Raw genomic sequence first — 27,834 nt, 5'->3', positions numbered from 1 at the left:
GTTTTTCAGGGAAAGAGGGGTCTTTCTTTGAATTCCCCCAAACTGCCTAGCACAGCGCTGGGTGCAGGATAGATGCTCAGTAGATGGGTGGCCTGAATGGGCTTCAGCCTGGAACGGGGTGAGCGTGTGCCTTTGGGGGGCAGGGACATTGCCACTGTCCCCAGACACCGTGTTCTTGGCCGCATCCCTCTAGTTCTGGCAGAGCCAGCGTGCTGTCTCAGGCTGGGAAAAGCTGGGTTCCCAAACCCGGGGAAGCCAATCACACGTAAACAAGCCACCTAATCCCATTCCTGTTCCACTCCAGTCGGGAGCTTTTGTCTCAAGGGAACAGCAACTGCTGCTGCTCTTAAGGAACATTCCCTCAGAAAGAGGGAGCCGCTCAGGTTTCTGAGCCTGGCAGGGCCGCCCCCTTGGGGTCCTGGCCCCTGAGCGGAGGCCGGGGGGCTAGGAACCCAGAAGGGACAGCCTTAACGCCCATAAAGGAGAAAGGCAGTGGAACTCCCGGAACTCAGCTTCCTGTCACTTGGGTCTGGGGGTGTCCCCTTTTCATCTCAGGAGTGACCTTGCAGGGTGGGTCACCACCCCCAGCTCGGCCACGGGGCAGAACTTCCAGGGGCTGGGCTGAGGTGCTGGCTTCCCACCCCCTTGGCCTCCAGCTAATGTTGAAAATGCAAACACTGTGGGTCAACGGGTAAGTTTCCCCTTCCCCAGGTGAGGATGTACTGATTAGTTCCCTTCCTATTTTTCTGGAGAGTTAGCACAGCTGCAGAGTTACATCTGGTTGGCTGAGCCCAGAATCTCAGAACCATGCTTACTCTGTGGCCTCTCCCTTCCCTACTTTCAATCTATTAGCAAATCCAAACACTTGCTTCCCAGCCATTGGTTTCTTACTCGCTGGTCTCTGAATCCCTGATCTACAGCTAGGTAGGGTCATGCCTCCCCACCCAGGGCCCAGGACGCTTGGTTCTCCTTCCTACGTGTCACAGAAGAAGTCAAAGGATCTAGTAAATGAAAACAGACTCATCCCTGACTCTGCGGCTTAGTAGCTGTGTGACCTTGAACCAGCGACTTAACTGCTCTGAGTTTCCCTTTCCTTGGGTGTAAAATGGAGAAAATAATGTGCACCTTGCAGGCCGGTTGTGAGGCATACGCAAGATAATCTATGTCAAGCACCTGGTACACAGAGTGCTTGGGACCAGGGAGCTTAATAAACGTGGACGTTCTCCCCTTTCTCTGCCAGTTCTTCCCTGAGCAGCTCAAAAGGTGGCCAGTCGGTTCATTTGTCTCCAACGCGTCTCTAATCCTTACCCCATTGCCTACATTCTCCACTGCCTTTAAAGTCTTTGGCAATTGGCTGTGGTGATCAGACTCAAAGCATAACATCCCACAAATCTGGCTGCAAGATACTCCATCATTACATTTGCAGTTAGAGATTGTGTCACAGTGGTTTTCATGCCCTTGGAACCCAGCAAGCTCAGTAGGTGCTTGAACAGATGCATATGGCGTGAGTGAGTGATGTTTCCCCCATACCCTGGCCCCTTCTCTGCAGGGACTGTGAAAGGCTCTCTCTGTTCCTTACCATCTCCAGACTTCTCTCTATCCTGGGAACATTCACACTGAGAGCTCTCAGGTAGTCTGCTAACCGCCCTCCACTCCCTCAAGCTTGCCTGAAATGCCCCCTCCTCTAGGAAGTCCTCCCAAGGCCAGTGAATCTACAGCTTCTCCAATCACAATAGGATTTGAAAGTCCTCCTGCTGGCCTATCTGATCCTTACAGAGGTTTGCTCATCCTGTCTCTGGGCAGGAACAGACCCTGGCCATGAGGGCATGCAGGCTGGGGACTGGGCTTTCCCCGGGGAGGAAGAAGGATGCTGAGTGGTGACTGGGCAACCTCAGGCCATACACATGCTTTGCTCGATCCAGACCCCTTCTGGCAGCTGCCTTCCTGCCCTTCCTCAGGGTCCCCTTGCCCCTGAGCACTCTGTGCTCACATAATTTATCTAGATCCTTGGGTGTGACTCAAGCTCCCTCCCACTGAGATTGGGCACTCATCATGGACAATTCCCTGTGTTCTCCCAGGACCCAGCAGGGTGCACACAGTAAGCTTCCCCTAGATGCTCGGCAAATGAATGAGAACTGTGGCCCCGCCTGATTTGCACTGGAACAGAGCTGAGGTTTAATCTCCACGGGGAAAGAGGGATGGATTTCAGGTCAAACTAATGCTTGAGGGGGGCAGGCACGAGGGTCTCTCCAATGGAATGGTTTATTTGGTGCCATCAAGGAAGGGCTTCTTCACTGAGGATCTGCCCCCACAGGAAGCCTGGGTTCTGCCGAGTAAGAATCCTTGGTGTCCTTAGGTGCAGGCAGGGCAGGGTGGCCTCCTCCAGAGGGGAAAGGACAGGCTGTGGCCCAAGTCCTCGGAAACCCCGGTTTAGCTTTCCTGCTTGCTGAAAGCAGTCTCCCCCGCTCCGAACCCCCTTCCATCCCCTAGGAGAAAGCTCACACATAGAAACGGAAGGCCAAGCCGAGAGTATGCCCCGACCTCACAGAGCTGGATGGGGACACAGTATGGCATCTGAGAGAGGGGGACCAATTTGAATAAAAAATACATCTCCCACTCTGCAACACAAGGCTGAATGATTAGCACACAGGCAAAACCATGAGCCAGCAGTTTGCAACAAAGCTGGCAGGCGGCTGGAATGTTGATCCTGAAGATCGTGTTCCAGAGGGGAGACACCCCTCCCCAGGCCAGGCTGGCGCTCGGCGCGGCTATTTCAGGCTGGGGGGATTAAGGTCGCACCATGACGAATGTGTGCACAGACACACACACACACGCACACGCACACGCACACACACACGCTCCTCCTCTCTCCTCTGCCGAGCTGGCTCCCACGGCCGGACCCCAGTCAGGCCTGCCTCCTGCACTGAGTCTCTTGGCCCCGAGGGTCTCTCCTTCCTGGGAAGGCCCAGGCCAGCCCGTGCCCACCTTGGCGAGGCAGAGATGGGAGCCTGACCCGGGGATGTGGACGGGGCAGCGCGGGGCACATCCTGCTCACCTTCTCCCGGACACACACCTGGGACGCTGCACTGACCCCACCCCTCCCCCTCCCCCCACGACTGCCGCCATCTCTCTTTCCAACTCCCTTCTGCCTCTGCCTGTCTTCAGCCTCACTCTCCTCTTCCTCGGTCTGTGTCTCTTTGTCTTTGTTGTTCTTTTCCTCTAGTTCTTCAGCCTCTCCGTACCTCCCTCGCAAACGTGACCATTGATATTTGTCTTTCTTTCCCTTTGTCTTTCTCCCTACTTCTCCTTTCCTCCTTTGCCTTCCTGTTGCCTCCCTTGATTTCTCTCTATATTCCTCATCATATCACTTCTTTCAACAGATATTTACTGGCTGCCTATCATTCACCAGGAGAGGAAAACGTGAAGTCACATGGGATATTTACCATATAAATGGCCCACTGTGCCCAGGAGTTAGTTGAGAGGAAGAAAAGCCCATGCTTTGGGGTGGGGTGTCAGGGAGGCCTCCATGGAGAGAGCAGCCTTATTATTGCCATTGGGGAAGAGGCTGGGTTTGGTCCTGCAGAGATGTGCCGTCATCACCCAAACATACAGGCGTGGAAAAATAGTGACCTACGAGGGCATCAAATGTCAAGTGAAAGGATGTGAAAACTCTGGGGGGCGATTGGGGTTTTCAAGCAGGAGAATGGCTTGAATAGAGCTTCAGAAGATAAAGTAGCAGCGGAAGGCTGAGGTGTGCATATGTGAATGTGCGTGTGTGTGTGTGTGTGTGTGTGTGTATGCGTGTATGCGTGTTTTCGAGGTAGCCAGAGAAGACAGAAGAGCAGGTTAGGAAGCTATGACAGCAGCTCGTGTGTAATTGCCTTATTTACCCACTGAAGCCTGAACAAGTAGGTGGGGCCAGTGAGAGGAAATGAAGGGACAAATCTGAGAAGCCGCAAATGGGACCACCTCACTAAGTGTCTTCTCCTCTCTTTCTTGGTGTCTTTGTTTTTGTCTGATTGTCTGAGTTCCTCTTTCTAAGCGGATCAGAGGTCTTTCTGCAGTGGTCAGCCCAGGGCCAGCTTCACTGTCAGGCACAGATGTGAGGCTTACAGTGATAGGGATCAAAGTTCCTTCCTCTTTCCTCTAAGCTCAGAGGCACTGAATGCAGGGATTCCCCAGGAGGACTGATTTTTGGCAGATAGCATCTCCGAGGCCAGGCTCACCCAGAGCCCACGTTATCCTTCTCTGCTAACCCGCGTCTCCAGTGACCCTGCTTTCTGCACACAAAGTTGTCGGCCCGGGGACCCCAAGCCTGAGGGGGCCACTGTGGCTGCAAAGCCCTCTGGCCCTCCTTTCTTCTCCCACTGCCCTGGTTACACCCCCGATGCCAGAGCTCGAGCTGGGGTTGGAGGGCCCAGGAGGGGAAACCCAGTGCCTCTCCAAGGACCTGATTATTTCCAAAGACTTGTGCTAATTTTCTGCTATGATCCTTACATCTCTGTGAGGCACTAAATCCTCATTACTTTTCCTGACCGATGCATTCTAATTAGATCAACACTTAAAACAAATTCACAATAGCCACAGGATGGCTTTCCATCTCATTAACTCCTCACTTATTATTTTCATGAAAATTACTGATAAAAATGTGCATCTCCATTTGGTGAGGCCTCACAGCCTCCTTGGCTCCTATCTTGCATCTCTCCCATCACCGGGGCTGCGCAGCATCGCCATGGTAACCCACAATAATAGAAACTAATAAATTACAAACGAGATGCTCGTTGAGCAATTATTGTCCTCTCTTATGCAAGTTTCTTGCTAATTTTGATCATAAGGGAAAGTACAATAAGACTCTGAAGGAATGAGTCTATTTCAAGAGAATATTAGCAAGCAGAAGCCTGGGCGGCTGAGTTTAGATCTGTAATAAAGTGATTTGGTGATTTCAAGCAATGGGAAGAGGAAATAAACTTCCGGCCTCGTGTCCCATACAGTCCTCACTATCGAGTCCCACAGAGACCCCACTGGGGTGGGTTCGATGTGATTCCTGCTATCAAAATGTACAAGGCATGGCTGGCCTTCTAGGGGCCACCATGTCCTTTCCCCTGCCTCCACCAACCTAGAGAGAGAGATTATACGTCTCGATCCTTAAAACTTAAGAATAAAAATGGCACCACATTTCTTTGGCATTCTTTCCAGCACCTCTCACCAAGCATTCTTAGAAGGTTTACCGGTATCCCCAAGCCTGATTGTCTCGTGGGCAGAGGCTAGTTCAAACCTCCTGGGGGACCCTCCATGTGTCTGTCCTGGACTCAAGAGCTCAGTGGGAGAAGAAGAAAGTGGTGAGTCTAGGGCTTAACATAGACACCAGTGAGTTGGGAAGGTATCACCAGGAAGCTTTCTTAGTTCATAGGTTTGGGGAAAATATTCTGTCCTGGAGAGAGAGCCCATTCTCTGCCATTTCCACAGTTCCCAGTTCCCAGGATGAAGGTGGCTGGTGAATCTTGGGAGGGGTGACTTTAGGTGACTTACACAGTGGCCCTGGACCACAGGGAGACAGATGTGCCAGGGCAGGGTGAGCAACTAGAGAATGATCGGGGAAAAGCTGTTGTCTCCTATTAGGTGGGCAGGATTCAGGGAAGGCCCACTTTCCCCACACTCTCCTTCCCAAAACACAGAGAGCTCATCGAGCTCCAGTCCCCTTGAGAAGCCTGCGAGGCTGGGATGTCTGGCCACTCCCAGCTCCGTCCCCGCCTCATCCTCCTGCAAAGCTCTCCATCTCCTTAACTCTCGTGCTCATTTTTTGGGATATCTTGGACCAGGAAGCCAGGAATCCCTTTGGACATTGTCCCTCTCAGATCTGGTCATCTTCTAGGGAATACTGATACCCTGGCATGCTGAGCTCTGGGTGAAAAAGGGACTGAGCTGCCTGAAAATAGCAGGAGGAGTGGATCAGAGGTGAAAGGATACAGTCAGTCTAAACCATTTTCCTAGGTCTCCACGGAACCTTCAGACATTCTGACACCTCGCTTAGGAGCCTGGCTAGGAGACAGGACCCAGCCCTGTGTGTTACCTGTGAGTGAAGGTTTATGGAGGGCTGGTTGGGGGAGTAGGGCCCCCCGAGGTCATTCCTGAGCAGGTTATCACTGTGCATCTTGGTTTTGAGGCAGGTGATGTAACGGTTACAAAAGTCCTTGCAGAGTTCATTGACTTTCTCCAGCTCCAGCAGGTGGATTCTCAGGACCTGGATTGCCTTCACCATCTGTGGAGGGGGAGGAGAGGTGAGCCCAGGTGTCTGGATCCCAGTCCCCTCACTGCCTTGCCCGCCCCACCCCCCAACAAGTCCCAAGCACACGGACAGAGAGGAGCCCATGCTCGCCCTAGGGACGTACGCTTTCCACCCGCAGGATTTAAATTCTCCTTGTGGGTAGCTGCCGATGGCTTCCTTGCTTTGAGTTCACTGTTATCACAGCTGCTCTTGAGGCAGGTGTGGTATTCTGAGAACAGCACTGTGCTTAGAGATTATAAGGCCAGGTCTCAAGCCCCCTGCCTGCCATTTACAGTCTGTGTGGCCTTGGCCAAGTGCTTAAGCTCTCTGCGCCTCATTGTCTGACAAATGGGGACCGTTACACGCTCCCTGACAACCTTACAGTTTTGTGGAGAGGAGCACCTGAGGGAAGGCGTGAGCTGCAAAGTGTGAGGCCTTGAACAGGCACGAGGAAGACCGAGATCAGAGCTCCTTGCAAGAGCCCCCAGAGGTCAGGGACTGGCTACTCTTAAACACGTATTCTGAGTACCTCATGTGATGCCAGTCACCTAGCAGACACCCCATCAATGCATGTTGACCGACTGCGTCGTCCAGCATGACTTAGCTGGGTGCTGGGACACCCAACTGTCTGCGTTGGCCTTTTGCGTACCCTTTGGTACGTGTGTCTGCCGCCTCTTCAAGTGGACGTTCCTAACCTTTTCAAGGCAAGAAGCTATTTCTCAATCGAGGCTTTTCCCTTTATCGTTGTTATTATTATAAAAAGAAGGTGCTATGGAAGGTATGGAAAACAGAGGATGAAGAAGACTGCCCTTGATCTAATCACCCTAAAAAGAATGACGACTTCTTTGTTCTTTTTCGCATGCACGTATTTCAACACAGCTTCAATCACCTTGTATGTACAACTTGGCTTCCTGTTTTTCCCCTTAGTTTACCAAATGTATTTTTCTAAGTGGCAGGAATGTTTCCTCTAGTCTCCCTTCTAGACTGCAAGCTTCTAGAAGAGAGGGGTGGTGGCTAATTTGCTCACCCCATTATCCTCGTTACTAACACAAGTGGATACTGAGTCAATATTTGCTGAATGGGTGAAAGTTATTGAGTAAATACATTTTAAGTTGCTGCATATCATTCCATGTGTGTGCCACACTTAGCCAATTCCTTATGGCTGGACATTCAGGTAAATTCCAATTTTTAAACTTTATTAAAAAACATGTTACAGTGACTTATCTTCCAACCTTATAGCTTGTTCGTGTTTCTGCATTATTTCCTTAGGACAAGGTCCCGGAAGTGACAGAATAAAAGCTATGGACATACTTCTGGCTCATGATAAATACGGCCAAATTGCTTTTCACAAAAGGTGTTGGAGCAATTGGATATCCACAAGCAAAACAGTGAACCTTGATTTAAATCTCACGCCTTATACAAAAATTAACTCAAATGGATCAAAGACTGAAATGTAAGACATACACACTATAACATTTTTAGAAGAAAACAACAACCCAGGAGAAAATCATCAGGACCTAGGGCTACGCAAAGAGGTCTTAGACGTAACACCAAAAACATGACCCAGAAAAGGAAAACTTGATGAATTGGACCTCATCAAAATATAAAATGTTTGCTCTTCAAAAGACCCTGTGAAGAAGATGAAAAGATAAACTACAGACTGGGAGAAAATATCTGCAAACCACATATCTGACAAAGGACTTATGTCTAGAATATATAAAGAGCTCTCAAAACTAGCCAGTGAAATAACAAGCAATCCAATTAGAACTTGGGCAAAAGACAACATCAGACATTTCACTGAAGAGTATATATATACATGGCAAATAAGCACATGAAAAGATGTTCAATGTCATTAGCCATCAGGGAAATGCAAATTAAAACCACAATGAGATATCGCTATACACCTATCAGAATGGTTAACATTAAAAATAGAGGTAATACCAGATGCTGGCAAGGAATTAGAAACGGGACCACTCATATGTTGCTGGTGGGTATGAAAAATGGTCCAGCCACTCTGAAAAACAGCAGAACAGTTTCTTATGAAACTGAATACACCACCCAGCTCAGCAACTCCAACTCTTGGGCATTTATCTCAGAAAAATAAAAACATCTGCTCACCCAAAACCTGTATGTGAATATTCCAAACAACCTTATCCTAATAGCCCCAAACTGGAAACCACCAAAATACACGTCAACAGGTGAATGGATAAAGAAACTATGGTACGTCCATATCACGAAATAGTACTAGGCAATAACAAGGAACAAACTACTGATACACTCAACTACTTGGATGGATTTAAAGGGAATTATGCTGAACAGAAAAGAAAAAGCCAGTCTCAGAAGGTTACATACCGTATGATGCCATTTTATATAACATTCTTGACATGACTAAATTTTAGAGACGGAGAACAGACTGGTGTTTGCCAAGGGATGTGGTGGGGGAGAGAGGGAGGAACTGCCCTGTATCTTGACTACCATAGTGTTTCCATGAATCTACACATATGATAAAATGGCACAGAAGTACACACACACACACACACACACACACACACACACACACACACACACGGCTGCATGTAAAACTGGTGAAATCTGAATAAGGTTGGTGGATCATACCATTGTCATTTCCTGGTTGTCAAACTGTATTGCAGTCATGCAAGAAGGGGATCAGGACTTCTCTGTATTAATTCTTACAACTGCATGTGAGTCTATAGTTCTATCAAAACACAAAGTAAAAAAAAAAACAAAAACGTGGGGCTCGCCTTGGAGACCATTTATGTTGATATAAGCAATATATAAGCATCCCTCTTAGCTTTGGGCCGGCATTTTGATGCCCAGGAAAACAGGGATGGGCATCGCTCCCAGAGAATCCTATCAGGTGTGTCGTGCTGCGTGGCTAGAAGCCAGGGCCACACCCACTCTGAGCTTCATCTGCATTTCAAGTGGAGAGCAAGTGAGGCGCCCCCAGGTTGGCATTTGGATTGTCTGATGGGTAGGGATGGTGCTTGACTAATTAAAGGCTCTGAGTACTGAATTAGACTAAGTGTCACTCAAAGACAGAAACCAACAATTGCGTGTTTTCAAGCAGGGCTCAGTCACAGGGTCTTGTCCTCAGGGGATGCCCCCTCCGTGGGGCTGAGACTAAAGGAGACTGTGCCGTCCCAGGCAAAGAGGAGAAGAGTGACTTTAGTCCAGATTATTTGGACCAGAAGATGGAGTCGGGCACTGAATAAATTATTTGCTCTTGCCTAAATTTTCTACTTGACAATATATGGTGTTTAATAAATACTCATTGACTGATTGATGGATAACAATACCCAAACATTTCTTATTCTTACTATGTCTCAGGGACTGTGTTAAACCCATCACATGCCTGATTTATTACACATAACCACCTCTGCAAGTGGGTACCATTATTGCCCATATTTTACAGTTGAAGGCAATGAAGGCCACAGGTAGAAGTTTACTTGCTTCACATCACACAGTCGGTAAGTGACAGAGCTGGAGCGTGAAGCCACATTGCCTGTGTTGCTTCACCGGCAACTAAGGGTCTCAGGATTTACACAGAGAAGATGGCGGTTGATAGGGTGCATGGTTTAGGGAGAAAGTGGCTTAGTGACAGGAAGTACGGCGTCCAGGATACTCAAGTTTAGGATTTCCAGAACCCTCCCTGGCAATGTTCCCACATTCGGCTGCTCTGGCCTGGCCCGCAGGAGCCAGAGTACCTCAGCGTGCTTCCCCATGCGTAAGAAGAGGGGGTTGGACTGTCAGGTGCCTTCTGTTTTCTGATTCTCTGAACGTTACAGGGACTTCTGATGGTCCTGGAAGGGACCACGTGAGATGATCTAGACCAGTCTCTAGGTGACCGGATGGTCCAAACCCTCCCGGACACATGGCTGCATCTTCTCTCCTGAGGCTCTCTTACCACCTCGGCCATCTCCATGTTCTCTCAATCTGCTGAGTTCTTCCAAACATTTACTGCAATCTCTGCACTTTAATATAAAGTGCTGACTCAGCCTTCTGTAGGCACCGAGAACATCCAGGGTTTCCATCAGTACAAGCTCCCTTAATTTAATGTTATACATTCAACAAATATTGAGTCTCATTATATGCCAAACACTGGACAAGACCTCTGACTTAAATAAGTTGCCCAGTTAGCTTTGTCTTCCCCAGACAAAATAATCCTAATTCCTTAAACCTTTCTTCTTTCTCCCTCCCTTCCTTCCTTCCTTTCATTTCTTCTTTCTTCTTTCTCTGAGCTTTCCTGTACTGGACTACCCTTCATTTTCAATCAACATTTTATTTATTCATTTTAAAATCTCTGCGTGAATACACACATACACACCCATACACACACAAAAGTGCACCTATCTATTTATAGCCAATAAATCCTCGTTAGGTAAAAAAGAATCAGAAAATACAATTAAATAGAACAATATAAAAAGTAAAACCTACCCAAAATAGCTTTGCTCAAATGAAATACGCATGCAATGTGTTTAAATAGATTTGGTGCACGGTGGCCAAAAGTGGACCTACATTTTGGTCTAATAAAGTACAGGTGAAGGATTACTTTTTTATGAGGTAATAGACTTGGTTTAAAGATTTAAGAACATAGAGTAAATCATAATGGTATTCCAAGGCAATGAATATGTAGGACCTGTTCAGTATTAGAGGAAAAAATGGGCAATGCCGTTAATGTGGGGCAGCTGTCTGGCCTGGCGCAAAGCCTGTGGGATTTACCATCAGACGGCTTGGATTTGAGTCCAGACCTACTATTTACAAACTGGGTGACATTGGGCTAATTCCACGACTTCCCTGAGCCTCAGTTTTCCTCATCCCTGTCTCACAAGATTTGATAACGGCTAAAGGAGATAATAATGTGAAAGAGCTTTATAAACCACAGGGAACCAAATGCATATAAACTTTTGCAACCTCTTTTAATGATTTCTAATATCCTGTTGGCTTTTCTATTGCTGTTCCATTTTCAGATAGTGGAAGAACAGTCATCCTCAGTTTTTTCTTCTATATTTATGTTTAGTAAATCATCCTCTATCTTATTTTTATGCAATTTTGGGTTTTTGCCTCTAAATCAGAATAAAACTCTGACATATTAAACTATTTTTCCTAAGTGATCAGTGTCATGTAAAAAGTTATTCCAAATCTTCTAGTGCAATAACAATTCCATTTAATTTAATAGCGTCATCAAATATGATGAGTGGACCCTTCGTTCCTTTTCTCTCAGTTTTGCTTCATCTTTCAGATTCTCTCCCTCCCTTCTCTTTCAAAATAAAAAAACAGCCCTCTTCTTCTGAGCAGAGGGCTTCACAAAAGCAAAACGAGATGCACCCTTGCATTTCAGTCTCATATCACAGCGCACGAGCCCCACAAGTCTCAGGAAAGCCCGCAGGACCGGGGCCTCTCATTTGCTGGGAAGTCGCATGGCATGATATCCTGAATCTACTATTTTCTGCCTGGGTATTTTGGACAAGTCATTTAACTTCATCTATAAATGTAAGCTGATAGGTAATACTTACACTGTAGAGTTGTGGTGAACACTGAATAAGATCATGTACACATATGTCGTGGGCACAGAGGAGCTGTGTGTTATATGTGGATTCTTTCCGCCAACACGCCCCTCCCCCCCACCATCAAATACTTTTCTGAAAAGTGGCCTCTCTTGTAGGATTGCGGCCTCTTCATTTGATAGTGATGTCCTTGCCTTTCAAAACATTTTTTTACGTAGCTCTTTACAATTTGCAAAATGCTTCTCTCTCCATTACCTCATTTGAGTCTCAGAAACATGGGGACACACAGGCATTGTCATCACTCTGCTAGAGATGGAGATCAAGGCTCAGAGATTAGGTAACCAGCGAGATTCCAGGCAGCAATTAGGGAGGGAGGTAGCTTTGCCCTGGAGGGCAGATTCCGTTTACTCTCTCCTTCCTCTGCAATTTGGGAAGCTGGAATGTTCTCCCTCATTTACGGATGAAGAAATTGGGAAACACACATTCCTTGAAGTGCTCTGACGCTTCCTGCATGTCACTAGGTCAGCCAAAGCTAAAATCTATTCAGGAATTTTTCCAGACCAGACCAGACCAGCCGGACCTGGCCTGAGCAGTTGGAAATGTGGGGTCACTGGAACAAGGCCTGGGACATGGAAGAAAGGTGAAGTCCAGAGCCTGTAGACTGCTTAGGGAGGCCACCTCGCAGGACAAGTCAAATGCTTTCAAGTCACAATGTGGCACTTCCCTTCCCACGTCCCCAGAGTTGGGAGAAGCGTTGTGGTTCAGGGGAAAGAGGTGGGCTTCAGGAGTTACACCCACCTGGCGCAAACCCCAGCTCTGTAACTTATTGACTATAGGGCTCTCGGTCTTGGATTCCCCCTTCTGTAAAATGGGTATAATGATAACCCTCTCATAGGGCTATGGCGAGAATTCAATAGCAGAGCTGGGTGCTAGAGAACAGTGGGTTTTGGAGGCTAGGTCTGGGGTCCTCCACTTACTGGGATGCTCTGGACAATTCACGTGATCTCTGCACTTCGGTGTCCTCATCTGTAAAGTAGGATAGCGACAGCAACCCCCTCAGAGTCGTACTGAGGACAAAATGAGATCTGGCCAGAAAAGAACTAAAGACAAGTGCAGAGGAAGCACTAAGAAAAGACTGGCTCTAGGGCTGCGTCACTGCTGAGCGTGGGCCGGGCTCCACGCCTGTATTTGACCCACGTATGTGCTGTGTGGTCTTGAGCTGGTGATTTCACCTCGTGTCTCAATCTCCTCATCTTAAAACGGGGATAATAATAATCTGTGCCTTGTGGGTCTGAGAAGAGAATTAAATAAGATAATACAGGTGAAGTGTTCAGAACGCACCTGGCGCCCAGTAAGTGCACTATAAATGTTAATTGTTACTGGCTTTGATTATTATTTCCTTTCCCTGTTCTGGTGTCTTGTGGGATTTTTCTGCTCCCGTCAAGGCGAAGAGAGTGTGGGCGGGAGGCCGAAGGGAATGGCTCTCTGAAGGGGGCCGCCCGCGGTCTCGGTGGGCCCAGGGCTCTGCCTGGCCTCCTTATTCACAGCCTCTGGCCTCCGGCCCTGCCTCTTCAGAGTGGGCCCGGGGGCCTGGGGGGCCCCATTTTGGAGCTGGTCTTGCGGTCAGGCAGCTATAATCTGTCCCTTAAGCCACACCAGGGTCTCATTAAAACGTGCCCCGTAAGTGTTAAAAAAGTTACACATAAAAAGATTCCATGCATGAAACTGAAACCGTACGTTTTAGAGCTTCGGTTTGAAATCCTGCATAATATATAAAACCTCGGCCCTGCACTGGGGGCCCGTAAATCAGATTTCATAAAACAAAAAGCTTTTACCTTTCAAAGGGGTTTGGGGAACTTGCAAATTTTACAGACTGGACCAACTGCCAGTCGGAGGCTGCCGGGCCCAAGCAGGGGATCTGAGGGCCGGGTGCCAGAGGCCTGGTGAACGCTGGGTGGGTATGGGAATTGGAGTGAGGGTATCCCCGGGGGAGCATTCCAGCTTAGCCACCATGGGGGTGGAAAGCCACCCGCATGGCACTGAAATGGGGAGGTGGAGAGGCTCAGAGAGCGTGGGTACCAGGGGGAGAGATGCTGGTGGTACCCCGTATAAATGAGGCCTCTGTTACCCCCGGGAAGCAGAGAGGTGGGTGATGGCGTGCAAGGAGCCAGCAGACCTGGATGCTGACAAGTCACTGCCCTTCTCCAGACTCCAGTGTCCCCATCTATAAAATGGGTGTGCTGCTTTCCACGCTTGTGGTTTCCCCACCAGCGTTTTGGGATTCTAAGTTTCTTTTCGGGCAGCTGGCTAACCGGGAAGGGAGGTTCCCTCGGAAACCTATACTCTGGGAACTTCTCTGGTCTCTGAGCATCTCTGGCAGAGCTTAGCAAACAGTGCCCACGGGAACTCGTCTGAGAGACCGTGGAGCGGGGCAGGTAGACACAGAGATTTGCGTGGACGAGAGGAGGGGACCAGCTGGAGGGGGAGGACCCGCGTGCCCGTGGTGGGCCTGGGGGAGCTGGGGAGGAGGCAGGACCCGAGCGCCCAGCGTGGGACAGAGTTCGGGGGATCCTAGTGTCCTCCTGACAATCCCATCTGTGAAAGTCAACATTCAAGGGCAAAGGAAAGCCGCCCTGACACACATATATATAAAAAATAAATCTCTCAATTATCTCAGCTCATTTGCTTGGGGTCTCATTTTATGTCCCTGCCCCGCTGTGCAGTATATCTGTCCGGATAAAGAGTTACAGTCGGTTGGGCTACGTGTGTGGGGTTGTAAAAAATACAGATGCCAGATTAACTGGCTGTGGCACTCGGCAGCTGATTGAGCTGATAATGACGTGATCTGACCTTTTTCTAATTTCTAATTATGTGCATCTCGGCTGTGCTGGCTGCATGATTCTTGTTCTAATGATGGCTCCTGTGGTCGGCCTCTTCATCTCTCCCCTCCCGACACAGGACTACAAGTGGGGTGGCAAAGGGCGCTGCCTGACACCCTCCCCCCACTCCCGGTAAAGTTTCAGGCTTCAGGCCACACAGTCTCTCTGATGGCCTGGAGGTGAGGTGAGGTGAGGTGGCTGGAATGCCTGGCTTTAGCGATACCGCATTTGACCTTAACCTTCTGGGTGCCATGCATTTAGTTCCACAAGCCATCTCGTGAATATTTTATGACTGTCACAGGAGACAGGCGTATTGGCTCTATAGACGAGGAAACTGAGCTTCAAAGGAGTTGTCATCAAAGTCACCCAGAGGGTGAGCTGCGTAGCTGGGCTGAGGTCCTTGGCTCCTTCAGTGGTCTCCATTTAAATACCATCAGTCATTGACTGCAGCTAACTCTGGGTAAATCAGGTCCACATGAGGAGGTGGGCTGTCCAAGGCCTGCTCCACCAGTGGACCACTCCCAGCCCAGTCCCCTGAGATAGAGGCCCAGGCAGCACCGGGGGTCTGGGGCCATTGGGGCAGCTCCTACAACATCCACGTGCCTAGGCTAGGCGTGGCACGTAGCAGACACTAACCAAGTTTTGTTGGATTAATGAAGAAATCTGAATCTTTGAGTGAACAGAACTCTGAGAGACCCAGGTAGTGTGGGCCAGGGGAGAACAGGGAGGCGGCCACACTTTTTGGTATTTTCCAGGCTGGGCTAGAATAAGAGGCTGTCCTCGGGGGGTCTTCTATAGCTCACCTGGCAGGTGGTAGTGGGCAAGGTCTGTGAGGTTTGTTTCCCCAGGACTCCTACCTCTGAAGGTGTAAATTCTTTCATATTACTCAGCCTACTTGGGGTATTTCCTACCAATTTAGGCCTCAGTTTCTTTTGGGGTCAAGGGAGAGGAGTGCCCATTCCAGCTCCTGCAGAAACGGCTGCCTCACTTCCTGGTTCCGTGGCCGCTGCGGGTGTACCTTCTAAAGACCTGACTCACAATTGCGGTTCTGAGATTCTGAGCAACCGAACAGCAGGGCAGGGCCAGGCCAGCCTGCACTTACTGCTGGACCAACTGGAGAACCTGCACGGGGACAGCTGTCCTAGGGGACCTGAGAGACAGTGGTCTGGGCTTCCAGGAAGGAGGTCTGCTCAATCCCAGCCAGGGGAGAGGGAGGGCCAGGCACAAGCCGAGGTGGGTTTGCGGCTCCCAGAAATCTGCACTAACGCTCCCGACCCCGGTCAGGTGCTTATGCTCTGTCCTCTAAACGCATCATAATACTTCACCAATTTCCAGGCCAGGCTGGGGGGCTCTCCTGGTAGCTCTTCTGGCCTCCATAAAGTAGCATAATCAACTCTTGAGAGAAGCAGTGGGGTGGCTAATTCACAACACAGGATAATACCCAAGTCGTTTAAATCTGTTCTGCTGGTGCACTGTGTATGTGTGTTTTTCTTCCTTCCTTTTTGGAGTCACATTTGCTTTTCTAATTCTGTTTCCCTTTTGGGAGTAGGTACTAACTAAACTCTGATTGCAAGAGGTCAGTGCTATAATCAATCAATTTGTGGAAGAAAGAGTTTTTCAGAGTTTCCAAATTCACCATGCATCATCTGGGTAATCCACCCACAGAAAAATCAAGAATTGTGGTTAATAATCCCGGGATGACCACTGTCATGATGAACAAACAGAGCACCCTCTCTACAGCTCTCTTTCTCTACAGGATTCCCAGGGCTAGATGAGAATTTCAGGCATCATCTAATCTAGTGGTTACCAAGCCTTATTGAAGATTGCAGCTGTCTGGGAAACCTTTAAAAATGTACCTTCACAGGTCCCACCAAACTCACTGAATCACGGTTTCCAGGTGGTGGCCCCAGGCCCGTGTGCTTTTCAAAGCCGTAGTGATGATGTGGATGACAAGCTAGGTCTGGGAGCCTGATCTACGGCGTCCCCCTAAATGGGCAGGACATCTGCTGATCTTCTCAGTGTGACTCTGTTTCCGGTCTTCCTATCACCGATCTGCTTGTCGGTACCTGTCATCCCCACCCTCCACACTGTAGCACATGGCCATCAGCTCCTCTCTGGGCAGCCCAAGACAGATTTACCAGCGTGCCAGGGCTCTAGCTCTTGGAACAGCTACACCAGACATTCTGGGCGCCATGACCCTCCTTTCCTCCCGTCTGCACTGCAAGGGGGTTGGAGGTGAGGCTACTAGTGTTGCAGCGGCAGAGGAGGGGAGAGCTTTGGCAGCAACACCTTTGCATGCAACTCTTGGTTTAAGGTTCTCAGACGCTGGAAGGGTACACCTAGTGCCTGCCCACAGGGGGCATGCAAATTTCTTTGTTGAATGCATGAATGAAAGGGTCGCTTCTAGGGCATCTGGAGGGCATCAGAAGGTAGGGGGAGCCTAGCCAGGGCGGGGTTGCAGGGTCTTTACCAGGTTGTCCAGCTCTGGGTCGTCGCTGAAGAAGGGTTTGTGCTCTTGCTCTTGCTGGTGGACAAAGTTCTCGATGTCCACGTCAAAGCTGGCGGAGGTGATGCACTCCGAGCCCTGCGTGGCCTGTTCACATTTCTCAAACAGCAGCGTCAGGAGCGGGAAAAGAGGGTGCCTGCGGGGACATCAAGAGCTCACACATGCGCACTCAGAGACTTGCTGCCGTCGGGGCTCAGAAGCCACCAGGGTCCCTTCCCACATTGCCGTCACTTCTTCTCCCAGGGTCCCACTCCCTGAGAAAGGCCCCAGTCCCCATGGTCAGCCTAGACGGCAGCATTTCACGCCCTGGCACAGAGAATTCAGTCTCCTGATTCCTAGGGCCTCAGAGGCTTCTGTCCCTCCCCACCAGGGTCCTAACTTTTCTCTTTGTCCAGAGAAACTGCACAGATATTTGATGAGGGATGCTGGGTATAACCCTTCCCAGAAGTAGGTGTCCATTTCTGGCTCAATGTCAATCTGGGAAGGAAATACGGGAAATGTCCAGAAAAGTGCTGGATGTGAACACGCGTGGTTGGTCTCACACCCTCCCGTGGCTGCGTGGAGCCAGCCGAGGGCAGCACCCGTGTGTTTGCAAGTGTACGTGGCGGGGTGTGGACCTGAGTACTCTTCACACGTGGAGGGCAGAAGTCTCCACCTGTCCTGCATCTGTTGGCCGACTCAGTTTAGGTCAGACACCCCAGTCACACGTGTAACACTTCCCTACACGTTTCTATCATCACACGCTTAGCACAACTGTAATTAAATAATTCTTTGCATCGTTATTTGTCCAGTGTTTTCCTCCAAGGCTGTCTCTGTCTCAGTGATCACTGTATCCTTAGGACCTTGCCCTGGCGCTGATAGCAGGCACTTAATAAATATTCGGTGACTGACAACGACCCAGCGAATGATGAATACGTGAGTGTGAGTGCGCGCACGCGTGTGACGGCTCTGTGATGGATGGATGTAAGCTGAAGTGCTTACCTGGCGACTCTATGGGTCTTGGCTTCGACATCACCCACTCTGGGAAGGTTCCCTGACTGCCCCTTCCCTCAACCTGTGCCGACGGCTCCCTGGATTGTTTGCTTTACCACCTGTCTTCCGCACTAGACTCTCAGCTACGTGAGGGCAAGAAGCAAGCCCACCTCATTCCTCACTGTCTGCCCAGAGTCTAGCAGCGGCATGTGGACACTAAGAAATCTTTGTTGAATATATACCTGTTAGGTGTGTGACCCCATTTGCATATACAAGTGCATCTCGTTCTCCTTTCTCTGCAGCATGAGCGAACAACTATGTCTTCACACCCGGCACGTGCACATGTTTACATGGGTATTGACACTGGACTCTGGAGCCCCATTCCCTCCCACCATGGTTCCCAAAAAGCAACAGTACATCCCTCTCTGGTTGCTCACCTCAGTGCCCTGGAACCACAACATCTAGCTTCTTTCTTTTTGAGTAAGCTCTGCGAGCTGGGAGAGGAGAAAGTATGTATGTTGGGTCTGGTCCCCAGGCTTCTGCCAATGGGGATGTTGTAGCCAGCACTGCCCAACAGAACTTCTTGAGGTGATGAAGACATTCTACAATCTCTGCTGCCCAATACAGTAGCCACTAACTTCATGACGCCAATGGACATTTAAAATATGGCTGTTTTTGAATTATGGTTTTCTCAGTGTATATGCCCAGTAGTGGCATTGCCGGGTCATATGGTAATTCTATTTTTAGTTTTTTAAGCAGCGTCCATTGTGGATGGACCTAGAGTCTGTCATACAGAGGGAAGTAAGTCAGAAAGAGAAAGACAAATACCGTATGCTAACACATATATATGGAATCTAAGAAAAAAAAAAATAAAGGTCATGAAGAACCTAGGGGTAAGATGGGAATAAAGACACAGAACTACTAGTGAATGGACTTGAGGATATGGGAAGGGGTAAGGGTTAGCTGTGACATAGTGAGAGAGTGGCATGGACATATATACGCTACCAAACGTAAGGTAGATAGCTAGTGGGAAGCAGCCGCATAGCACAGGGAGATCAGCTCAGTGCTTTGTGACCACCTAGAGGGGTGGGATAGGGAGGGTGGGAGGGAGGCTGAAGAGGGAGGGGATATGGGGACATATGTATGCATATGGCTGATTGACTTTGTTGTACAACAGACACCAAGACACTATTGTGAAGCAATTACACTGCAATAAAGATCTATTAAAAATAAATAAAATATGGCTCTTGTGGCTAGGACACTGAATTTTTTATTTTGTCTAATTTTAACTAATTTTAATTTAGATAGCAACATGTGGCTGGTGGCTACCATATTGGAAAGCACAGCAAGTCCTGAAAATGAAAACAAATCATGCTTCTTCCCTCCAGCACGCTATGATTAAACATGCCGAGAAGGACTGAACATTCAGCCTGCATAGTGTTTGTAGGCCGATGGGGGACCCCTGTGAGCCTGTCCCATACTGGGATTCCAATAATCCTGGGCAGAAAGGCAGAAGGTGCTGAGACCCACCCACACTCAAACCTACACCTACTGGTCATTCTACTCGAGCTCGGGGGCAGTGGGGGCTGAGGGGAGATGAATTCCTGCCACAGATGAGCTGCGTGGCTTGGCAAAGCTGTCTCTAGACACTATCTCCCTGACCCTTGTTTTGGGAGCTGATGCGTCAATAGCTGGGCTCCAAGGCTGCAGGCTGGGTCACAGTCTGGAGGAAAAAAGGGTCAATATCTGAGGGTAGCCCATCTGCAGCCCCAAATTGCTAGAAGAGCTACTCGGCCCCCTCAGGAAGCTGGTGGGAAAACAATGGGTTCGCTCAGCCACCCGCTGAAGACAAAGAGAAAACCAGGTGAAGGGGTTAAACTCCAGTATAAGTCTTCATTTGCAGCCACTAATACCGCAGCATATTATAGTCTAATCTAACCTGATCCCAGTTTAATGCAAGATTCTCCTGGCCCTGAGTGGAATACCAAAGGAAGCCTTCATGGCTGGGATTTAAGCAGAGACCTGCAGTGGTTTAGCTGAGGGACGTGAAAGGCAAATTCCAGACGGTGTTATGAATTATTGTGCCTTATGAACCTTCCTACTCTCAACAGATGCCTGCTGCCATTTAAACAGCCACTAGATCAATTAGGAGTGAAAGGCACAGATCGACTCCGTACAAGGGCACTAAATTACCAGGAACTAATAATCCACAGCATCGCGCCAGGTGGTGGGGGGCGCAGCCCCTGCCCCATCCCCACGGCGGCCGCGGTCACTGCACGTTCCTTCCTCACCGGCTGGAGGCAGGGTGGGCAGCTGCTGACGGTGTGTGGGTGTGCCGGTGCACGTGCGTGCACCTGGGTTGAATGTAGGCTGTCAACGAGAGCAAGTGTGAGCGTTGTGTAAGTGGGCTGTCCTAGGTGTTTCTATCGTGTGTGCACACACGGTGTTACATCTCTGCTGTACTATGCACATATGGGTTGTGTATATGGAGCTGGGGTGCAGAGTTTGTGTGCTGTGAATACAGGGTGCCTACGCCCTCTATTGTATGCAGTGTGTGTGCAGGGCTACGTGGTATCTGTGTGCAATGCGTGTGCGAGCATCGTGTGTTTTGTGTACACAGTGTGCGTGGCATGTGGGGCAGGGAGGAGGGAGCTGCCGGTGACTGCATCTCCCAGCTACCAGCCCAACGGGTGAGCTCGTCTGCCACTGTCCTGGCCTCTGCAGGGAGAAGAGTGATCAGGGAGGGCCTCTCTGAGGAGGTGACATTTGAGTTAAGCCTGGAAGGACGAGGAGGCAGTCAGGCAAAGGTCAGAGGGAGGGGCTTGCCAAGCAGGGGAAAACGCAAAGCACTTCAGAGAGAAATGAGCTTGGCATGTTTCTGGAACAAAATCCAGGCGCTTGTGGCTGGAGCAAGGTAGGCGAACGGAGGGAGATGAGGTCGAAGAGGTGAGCGGCAGTTAGATCCGAGGTCTCACACAGAGCTGGGCTTTTGGGGACTGGGGTGGAGGCACTGTCCCCTCCACTGGGGGACAGTGTGTACCTTCCAGGCAGAGCTCTAGCATTGGTCCATTTTATAAACCTCTCCCCTGCAGGTGTCAGATCTCCCATGTATGTATATGTGTGTGTGTGTGTGTGTGTGTGTGTGTGTGTGTGTGTATGTGTGTGTGTGTGAGAGAGAGAGAGATGAGGGCATATCTGGGGGTGTTTTCTATGGCTTCTGCCATCTCTCAGTAGAAGAAAATGTGCTTTCCATCCTCTCCCCCAAGTTAAGCAAGGACCCGTGGAGCACAGAACAGGCCTCCTGGTTGCTGCCATGGCCCCTCTCCCCAGCCCCTCCCTGCCTGAGCTGCACTAACAGTTCCCCAATCCTCCCTTCATACCTCACCCTCCCCAGCCTCCTGCCTCTGATTCCACCCGCCCTGATCCCTGGACCCCTGAGCCCAGGAGTTCGGATGACATCTGTGCTCACCCACAGCTTTTCATATGAACCACAGCCAGGGTTGGTAGGGCTGCCTGTGGCTCCCGTGCTCTATCCACCTGCATCTCTCGATCACCCTGACTGCTACCTGCTACCTCAAGTGTGGGGACTGCTGAGATGCTCTGTACCACCCCTGAGAAACAGGCTCAGTTTCCCAGTGACTCAGCTGGGTTCTGTGGCTGCAGTGATGCTATGGCCTTCTTTAAGGCTGTTCCCGGCCCAGTTCCCAGCCCCTTCCCCAGTTGCCCATCCTACACCTGCCTAAGCGTTGACCTATATTTTAAGCTATCCTCCAACATCACCCCATAAGACTGGGGAAGAGGTTGGAAGCCACCTTCAAGGAGTCCTTTCCAGCAGCCTCCACTGCGGGCCTCGGGTGGGGTGGGGTAACTAGGGCAGTGACCAGGAGGGCTGGGCACTTTACCCTCCAGGGACATGAATGCCCTTGTCTGAGCCAGGCAGGGGATCGGAAGGGGGATATCCTGGCCATGCGTGGGATACTGGTCCTGTCATTCTTGACCTTCCCTGAGCTTCAGTCTGTCCAACTAGAAAATGGGTTTTAAGGAGTTCCTCTTCCCGCTGTCCAGATCTCTCCCACCGTGGATCAGTACCCTTCAGAGGCTGGAAGCAGAAACGTGCAAACTCGGTCCCCAGTGCCTGGACGATGATGAACGAGATGTGAAAGATGGCCGTTAGCCTTTATGTCCAGAGAGCCGAGGACGTCTGACCTCCAGAAGAGCTCGCCTTCTCCCTCCCCGACCTTTCTCCATGCTTTTCCCTGTGTCGCCTCCCACCTGGCCGCCCGCTCCAGCCCAATCTCTCTCTTTTTTTTAATTTTTGAATTTTATTTAATTTATTTTTTTATACAGCAGGTTATTAGTTATCTATTTTATACATCTTAGGGTATATATGTCAATCCCAATCTCCCAGTTCATCCCACCACCGACCCCCCTGCCACCCCTCCGCCAATCTCTCTTAAGCCGTTCAAAATTTGGAGAAAATAAATCTCACTGCACTAATTCAGGGAGAGTTTGAGCCTCGTTGGTGCAGAACAAATAAAAGGAGTGAACCGGCATGACATTTTACTGCAGAAGAGAGGTCGTTTCCAGCCACTAATAGAAAGGACCTGACACAGACTAATAACGAGAAATGAATTTCTCTAACGGCCTCATTGATCACATTCAGCGCTGTGCCTCTGCCTGGGTGCTGGGAGGCGGGCTGCCCCGAGTGCGGACAGTGCCAGGACCGGGGGCGAGAGAGGACCTCAAATAAGATTTTATTATATCTTGTTTTCTTTTCGGAGTCCCCACCCCCAGGCCCACCCTCTTCACCTCTCCCCAGGAGCGTCTGAACCGAAAGCAAACTCAAGATATACAGCTCCTGTTAACGATCCAGAGAAATAAAGAACCCCTCTCCACAAATTCAAGATATACAGCTCCTGTTAACGATCCAGAGAAATAAAGAACCCCTCTCCACAGAACCGCAGTCTTGTGCTAGCTTAAGGTGATTAAACCGGATGTGTTGATTTCTACAGGGGTTTAAGCTATCGTTTGGTTTAATTACTTCTGACATTTCTGCCTTCGTTGTTTTCTGCATCACCCAAATTCGCGGGCCTAAAATGCCCAGTCTGGGGCCAGGGTGCGTAGGGCTGCCTCTGGGAGCACCTCAAAGGGCCTGGGCCTAAACAGGGCAGGATTTTGGCTGAAGCCCTTTGCAGAGTTGAATGTCACCCTCTCTCCAGCAGCAGTGAGGCTGAGACCCCTCGCTGAAGCCCCAGATTTTCTTGAGGGCAAAGCGATCCAGGCCCCCCTCATCCCCCCACCCACACACATATTGCTAGTGAGGCTTCTGAGAGCATTCTCAGGCAGGAGAGCTTCAGCGCCTTCCATTTTACTCCTCCCTCTTTCAAGACAGATGTTCTCACTGCAGATGGCCCAGTAGGTTTCCCTAACATTTTCGAAGACCTCTTGGGATGGAGACCATAACCTCCTTGGTAATTTTTATACTCGTATCTAACGGCAAGCTCCCCTATAAGGCTGAAGCTCATTTCCTTGTGCTAAAAGGACTCAAAAGAAGACAAGTGGACTTTGTTCTGCTTCCCTTCGTTCCTCCTCGGACAACCTGGGTTAAGAAAAACGTTTTTTTTTAACATTTCTTTCTGCTCATAGGGCCATAAACAGAGAAGCAGAGGTAGGAAAAAGAAAGGATGCCAAGATATAGAGCTTCAACAGATAACAAACAAGGACCTACAGTACAGCACAGGGGACTATACTCAATATTTTGTAATAACCTATAAGGAAAAGAATCTGAAACAGAATATATAAAACTTATATATATATATATATATATATATATATATATAAACTTATAATATAAAACTTAATCACTTTGCTGTACACCTGAAACTAACACAACACTGTAAAGCAACTATACTTCAATTTAAAAAAAATTTTTTTTAAATAGCGCTTCAGAGAGGCTATAACGCAAAGAACACAAGAAACAGGGAACAGATATGAAGAGAGAAACGGAGCCCCACAGGCTGCGGTTGCGGGATGGCGATGACAGTCACACACACGGGGGGACATTAGTGTTGAGCTCCCTTTCTGGGTGATAAACCTTGTGATTCACAGTCATGCCACTCTGTCACTTCTGAGCCTCTCAGCCATCCCTCCCTTTGTGACCTTGGCCAGAACTGCAGACCTCAATTATGGGTCCAGCCAAGTGTGTGGCAGCCTGCCTGGCTGTCCACTGCCTCTCCCTGTGACTGACCTTGGAGCCCCCAGGCCTGTCCTGTACCTCCCTTCACAGCCCAGTGTCAGCACTCACCACCCCCTGAGGCTTGGCTTCTTCCTCCGATGGGGACAGGGTGGGGTGTCAGAGCCTTTGGCCCTTCCTAGCTGGGATGAGAGTGGACGGTCCAGAGGAGGGAATGTATAGTAGGAAAGGAACATTTCTGGATGGAGGTTTTTGGTGATGAGGCAGTGGGACCAGAGCCTGGTCAGGGTCAGACCTGTGCAGAGGACATTAGCCACTGGCCAGTGAGGTGGGGGTAAAGGGGGGCAAGCAGCGACCCAAGCTGGTCTCCATGGACACACACAGCGGAGGTCTCAAGTTGTCAAAGGCCCACCACCCTGGAAACCCTACCCGGGGGCTGGCATTGTAACCCTTTATTTCTAGTGCCCCAGGTCAGGTCACTGAGATCACAGAATCAGAGATAATACCCTGGAGGCACCTTTCAGGCCGACGCCTGCCCCTTTCCTGGGCATCTTTTCATGGCCAGAAGGCCCATTCCAAGCAGTCATTCTGAGAACTACAGAGTCAGCAACATCAGAGCACACCACGGTGCTTCACAGCGTGGCCTCAGCTTTCTTGTCAGTGTTTCTCCTAGATAGACTCAGTGGAGAACGCGGTAGTTGAACAGACAGCAGGTGGCCCCGGGCTCCTTGCACCTTCATCACCCCCTCAAGGATAGACTTTGGAGACAGATAATTAATTGTGTGACTCTGGGGCAAGTTACTGAATTTCTCTGAGCCTCAGTTTCCTCTTTTATAAAATAGGGATAACGCCACCCACCACAGAGGTTATTGTTAAGAATTACATGAAGGAAGAAGTAGAGTGTCTGGCACTCAGTAAGCTGTCAATTAACGCTTGTTCCAGTTCCCTGGAATGGCACGGGGGCACCTTTTTTTATTCAGGTCATCGACGCTATCCACTCCAATAGATGTATAATCCCATCTCTACTGACTCATTTGGCAGGGAAACAAGCCCACATGCCAACTCAAATAGAGGCACAGAAAGAGGAGGAGGAGAGGCAAAGGACAACTTACTGGACCTCGGAACCCCATTTTTGGAACCAAAAAACACTGCCAGTAAGAATTTATTTTTATTTCCCACAGGACAATGATTAAATTCTATTGACTACAGCTGTCTGTGCACAGATCTGTCTTCCTCACTACATGGGGAGCTTCTCTGGTCCACGAACTCGTCTTACCTCTGAATTCCCAGCACAGTGCCTGGCACAGAGCAGAGGATCAATAAATATTCGGAGGATCGGTGAATGGGGACAAATGAATGAACGAAGCGAGCCCTGACAGCAAGCGGAGATTCTGAGACACAAGCCTGAAGTTCTTTCGGGCCCGGAATCCACTCCCCTGTGGTACCCAGGTCAGCTACAGCCATCTGGCAGCTTCTAGCCACAGTTACTACAAAGGGCCCCAGTCTCCTCTGGGCTCTGCTGGGTGTGTGGGGTGAGGGCTGGCAGGGTCTCAGGGGCAGACGAGTAAGTGTGAAGGAAGCGCTCGGCCAGCCCTCCTCTCCTCCCCTCAAAGGCACCAGATGGAGAGAGCAGAGTGGGGTGGGGGAGACCAAGCCAGCAGCTCCTGGTTGGATGTATTTTTACTTCAGGTGTGACGTTGAAACCATGCGGGTGTATTTTTAGTCCTGCCCAGTGGGCGGTATGTTCGCCTGGGTTGCCTTGGAGAGGACTTCTTCTTGTTGCTAAATTGGAATCGCATCTGCTGGGTTCCTGGGCTCCAACCAGCTCTCCTCCCCCAGGTGGGTGGACAGGTCCATCCCTGGGGAGTGTGGGGCTCAGGGGAGGCCACAGTCTGCTTTGTCCCCATCCCTTCACACACACACACCACACACACACTCACATCCTTCCCTCCTGGCACATTAAAAAAAAGTAATAAATGTGAAATCTCAACAAACCGGTTGTTACGGCTGGTCTACAAGGGCGAGAATACAAAGAACCTAAAACTTGAGACCTGGTAGGATCTCATCTCCAGCCCCTTCATTTTCTCCCCAGTTTTACTAAGAAATAATTGGCCTGCATCACTGTATAAGTTTAAGGCACGTAGCATGTGATGGATTGATTTACATGTACCCTGAAATGATTACCACGACAGGTTCAGCTAACATCCATCTTCTCAGATAAAAGAGAGAAAGGAAAAGAAAATTTTTCCCCTTGTGACGAGCACTCTTAGTGTTTACTCTCTTAACTTACCTATATGTGATAGAGCAGTGTTAGCTGTAGTCGTCATGTTGTACATTACATCCCTAGTACTTATTTCTTTTATCACTGGAAGTCTGTACCTTTTGACCACCCTCCTCCGTTACCCCCTCCTTCTACCCTTCACCTCTGATAACCACAAATCCAATCTCTTTTGCTCTAAGTTTTTTTTTTAGATCCCACATATAAGTGAGATCCTACAGAAGTTGCCTTCCTCTAGTATTTTACTTAGCATAACGCTTTCAAGGTCCCTCCATGTTGTCATAAACGGCAGGATTTCCTTGTGTTTTATTTCATGTCTGAATAATATCCCACTGTGTATATATACCACAACTTCTTTATCCATCCATCCATCAGTGGACATTTAGGTTGTTTCTGTGCCTTGGCTATTATAAATAATTCTGCTATGAACACGGGGATGCAGATGTCTTTTCGAGTTAGTGTTTTCGTTTCCTTTGGATCCCCAGAGTGGGACTGCTGGATCGTAGATAGTTCTATGTTTAATTTTTTAAGGATCCTCCATACTGTATTCTAGAGTGGCCGCACCAATATACGATCCCAACAGCAGTGCACAAGAGTTCCCTCTTCTCCACATCTTTACTATCACTTATCTCCTGTCTCTTTCACGATCAGCCTCTTCATTTTAAGGGGAGGTAACTCAGGAAGAGAAAATAGAAGTATCTTTCCTGCAGTTAGGCAGCTAGTGACAGGCAGTTTCTATCCAAGTCACCAGAGAGCCAGCCAGTCCCCAACAAGAAAGCACTGGGGCAAGGTCTGGTGTGGGAAGCGGAGCTCCATCCATTTTGTCATGGCAAAATGACAGTGACACACCCACACACATTTGGTGGCACTTCATAACTTACATTTCATGTGCTTATTGCATTGAAACACCCAATATTTTTATTATTCCCATTTTACTGATTAGCAAACTGAGGGGCCATGTGGTTAAATAATTACATCAGGCTAATAAGTGACTGGGTTGAGATTTAAATCTGGGTATCCAAACTCCAAATTTTGTGTTCTTCCCCCTTTCCCAGGTACTGTTTTTGAACCATTATTAGAATCACTTCATCCTCCTCCCCCTTTTTTCCTCTACTGGCCTTGAGCCCTATGCGTCCTGGGGTCACAGAACTGAGCTGCCACATTTACCCTTTGAGCATCAGGACCCATGCAGCACAAGACAGTCTCTACCTCACCA

The 27,834-nt window shown here is 49.3% G+C and overlaps 1 protein-coding gene across 3 annotated transcripts in view; it reads right to left on the bottom strand.

Annotated features, from left to right (window-relative positions):
* PKNOX2 (PBX/knotted 1 homeobox 2) overlaps positions 1-27,834 on the bottom strand; it is a 184,695-nt gene that overhangs the window by 25,841 nt on the left and 131,020 nt on the right. For all 3 annotated transcript variants that reach the window (XM_024740828.1, XM_024740830.1, XM_024740829.1), the window contains 2 exons: positions 17,140-17,311; positions 6,071-6,259 (listed from right to left, as the gene is read on the bottom strand). In XM_024740828.1, the coding sequence (XP_024596596.1) occupies positions 6,071-6,259; positions 17,140-17,311 (361 nt within the window). The remainder of the gene's footprint in view (positions 1-6,070; positions 6,260-17,139; positions 17,312-27,834) is intronic.

This window comes from Neophocaena asiaeorientalis, unplaced genomic scaffold (assembly GCF_003031525.2).
Source record: "Neophocaena asiaeorientalis asiaeorientalis breed wild unplaced genomic scaffold, Neophocaena_asiaeorientalis_V1.1 scaffold308, whole genome shotgun sequence".
Classification (NCBI taxonomy): domain Eukaryota; kingdom Metazoa; phylum Chordata; class Mammalia; order Artiodactyla; family Phocoenidae; genus Neophocaena; species Neophocaena asiaeorientalis.
The sequence above is the reverse complement of the archived record's forward strand: the minus strand, read 5'-3'. Positions and strand labels throughout refer to the sequence as shown.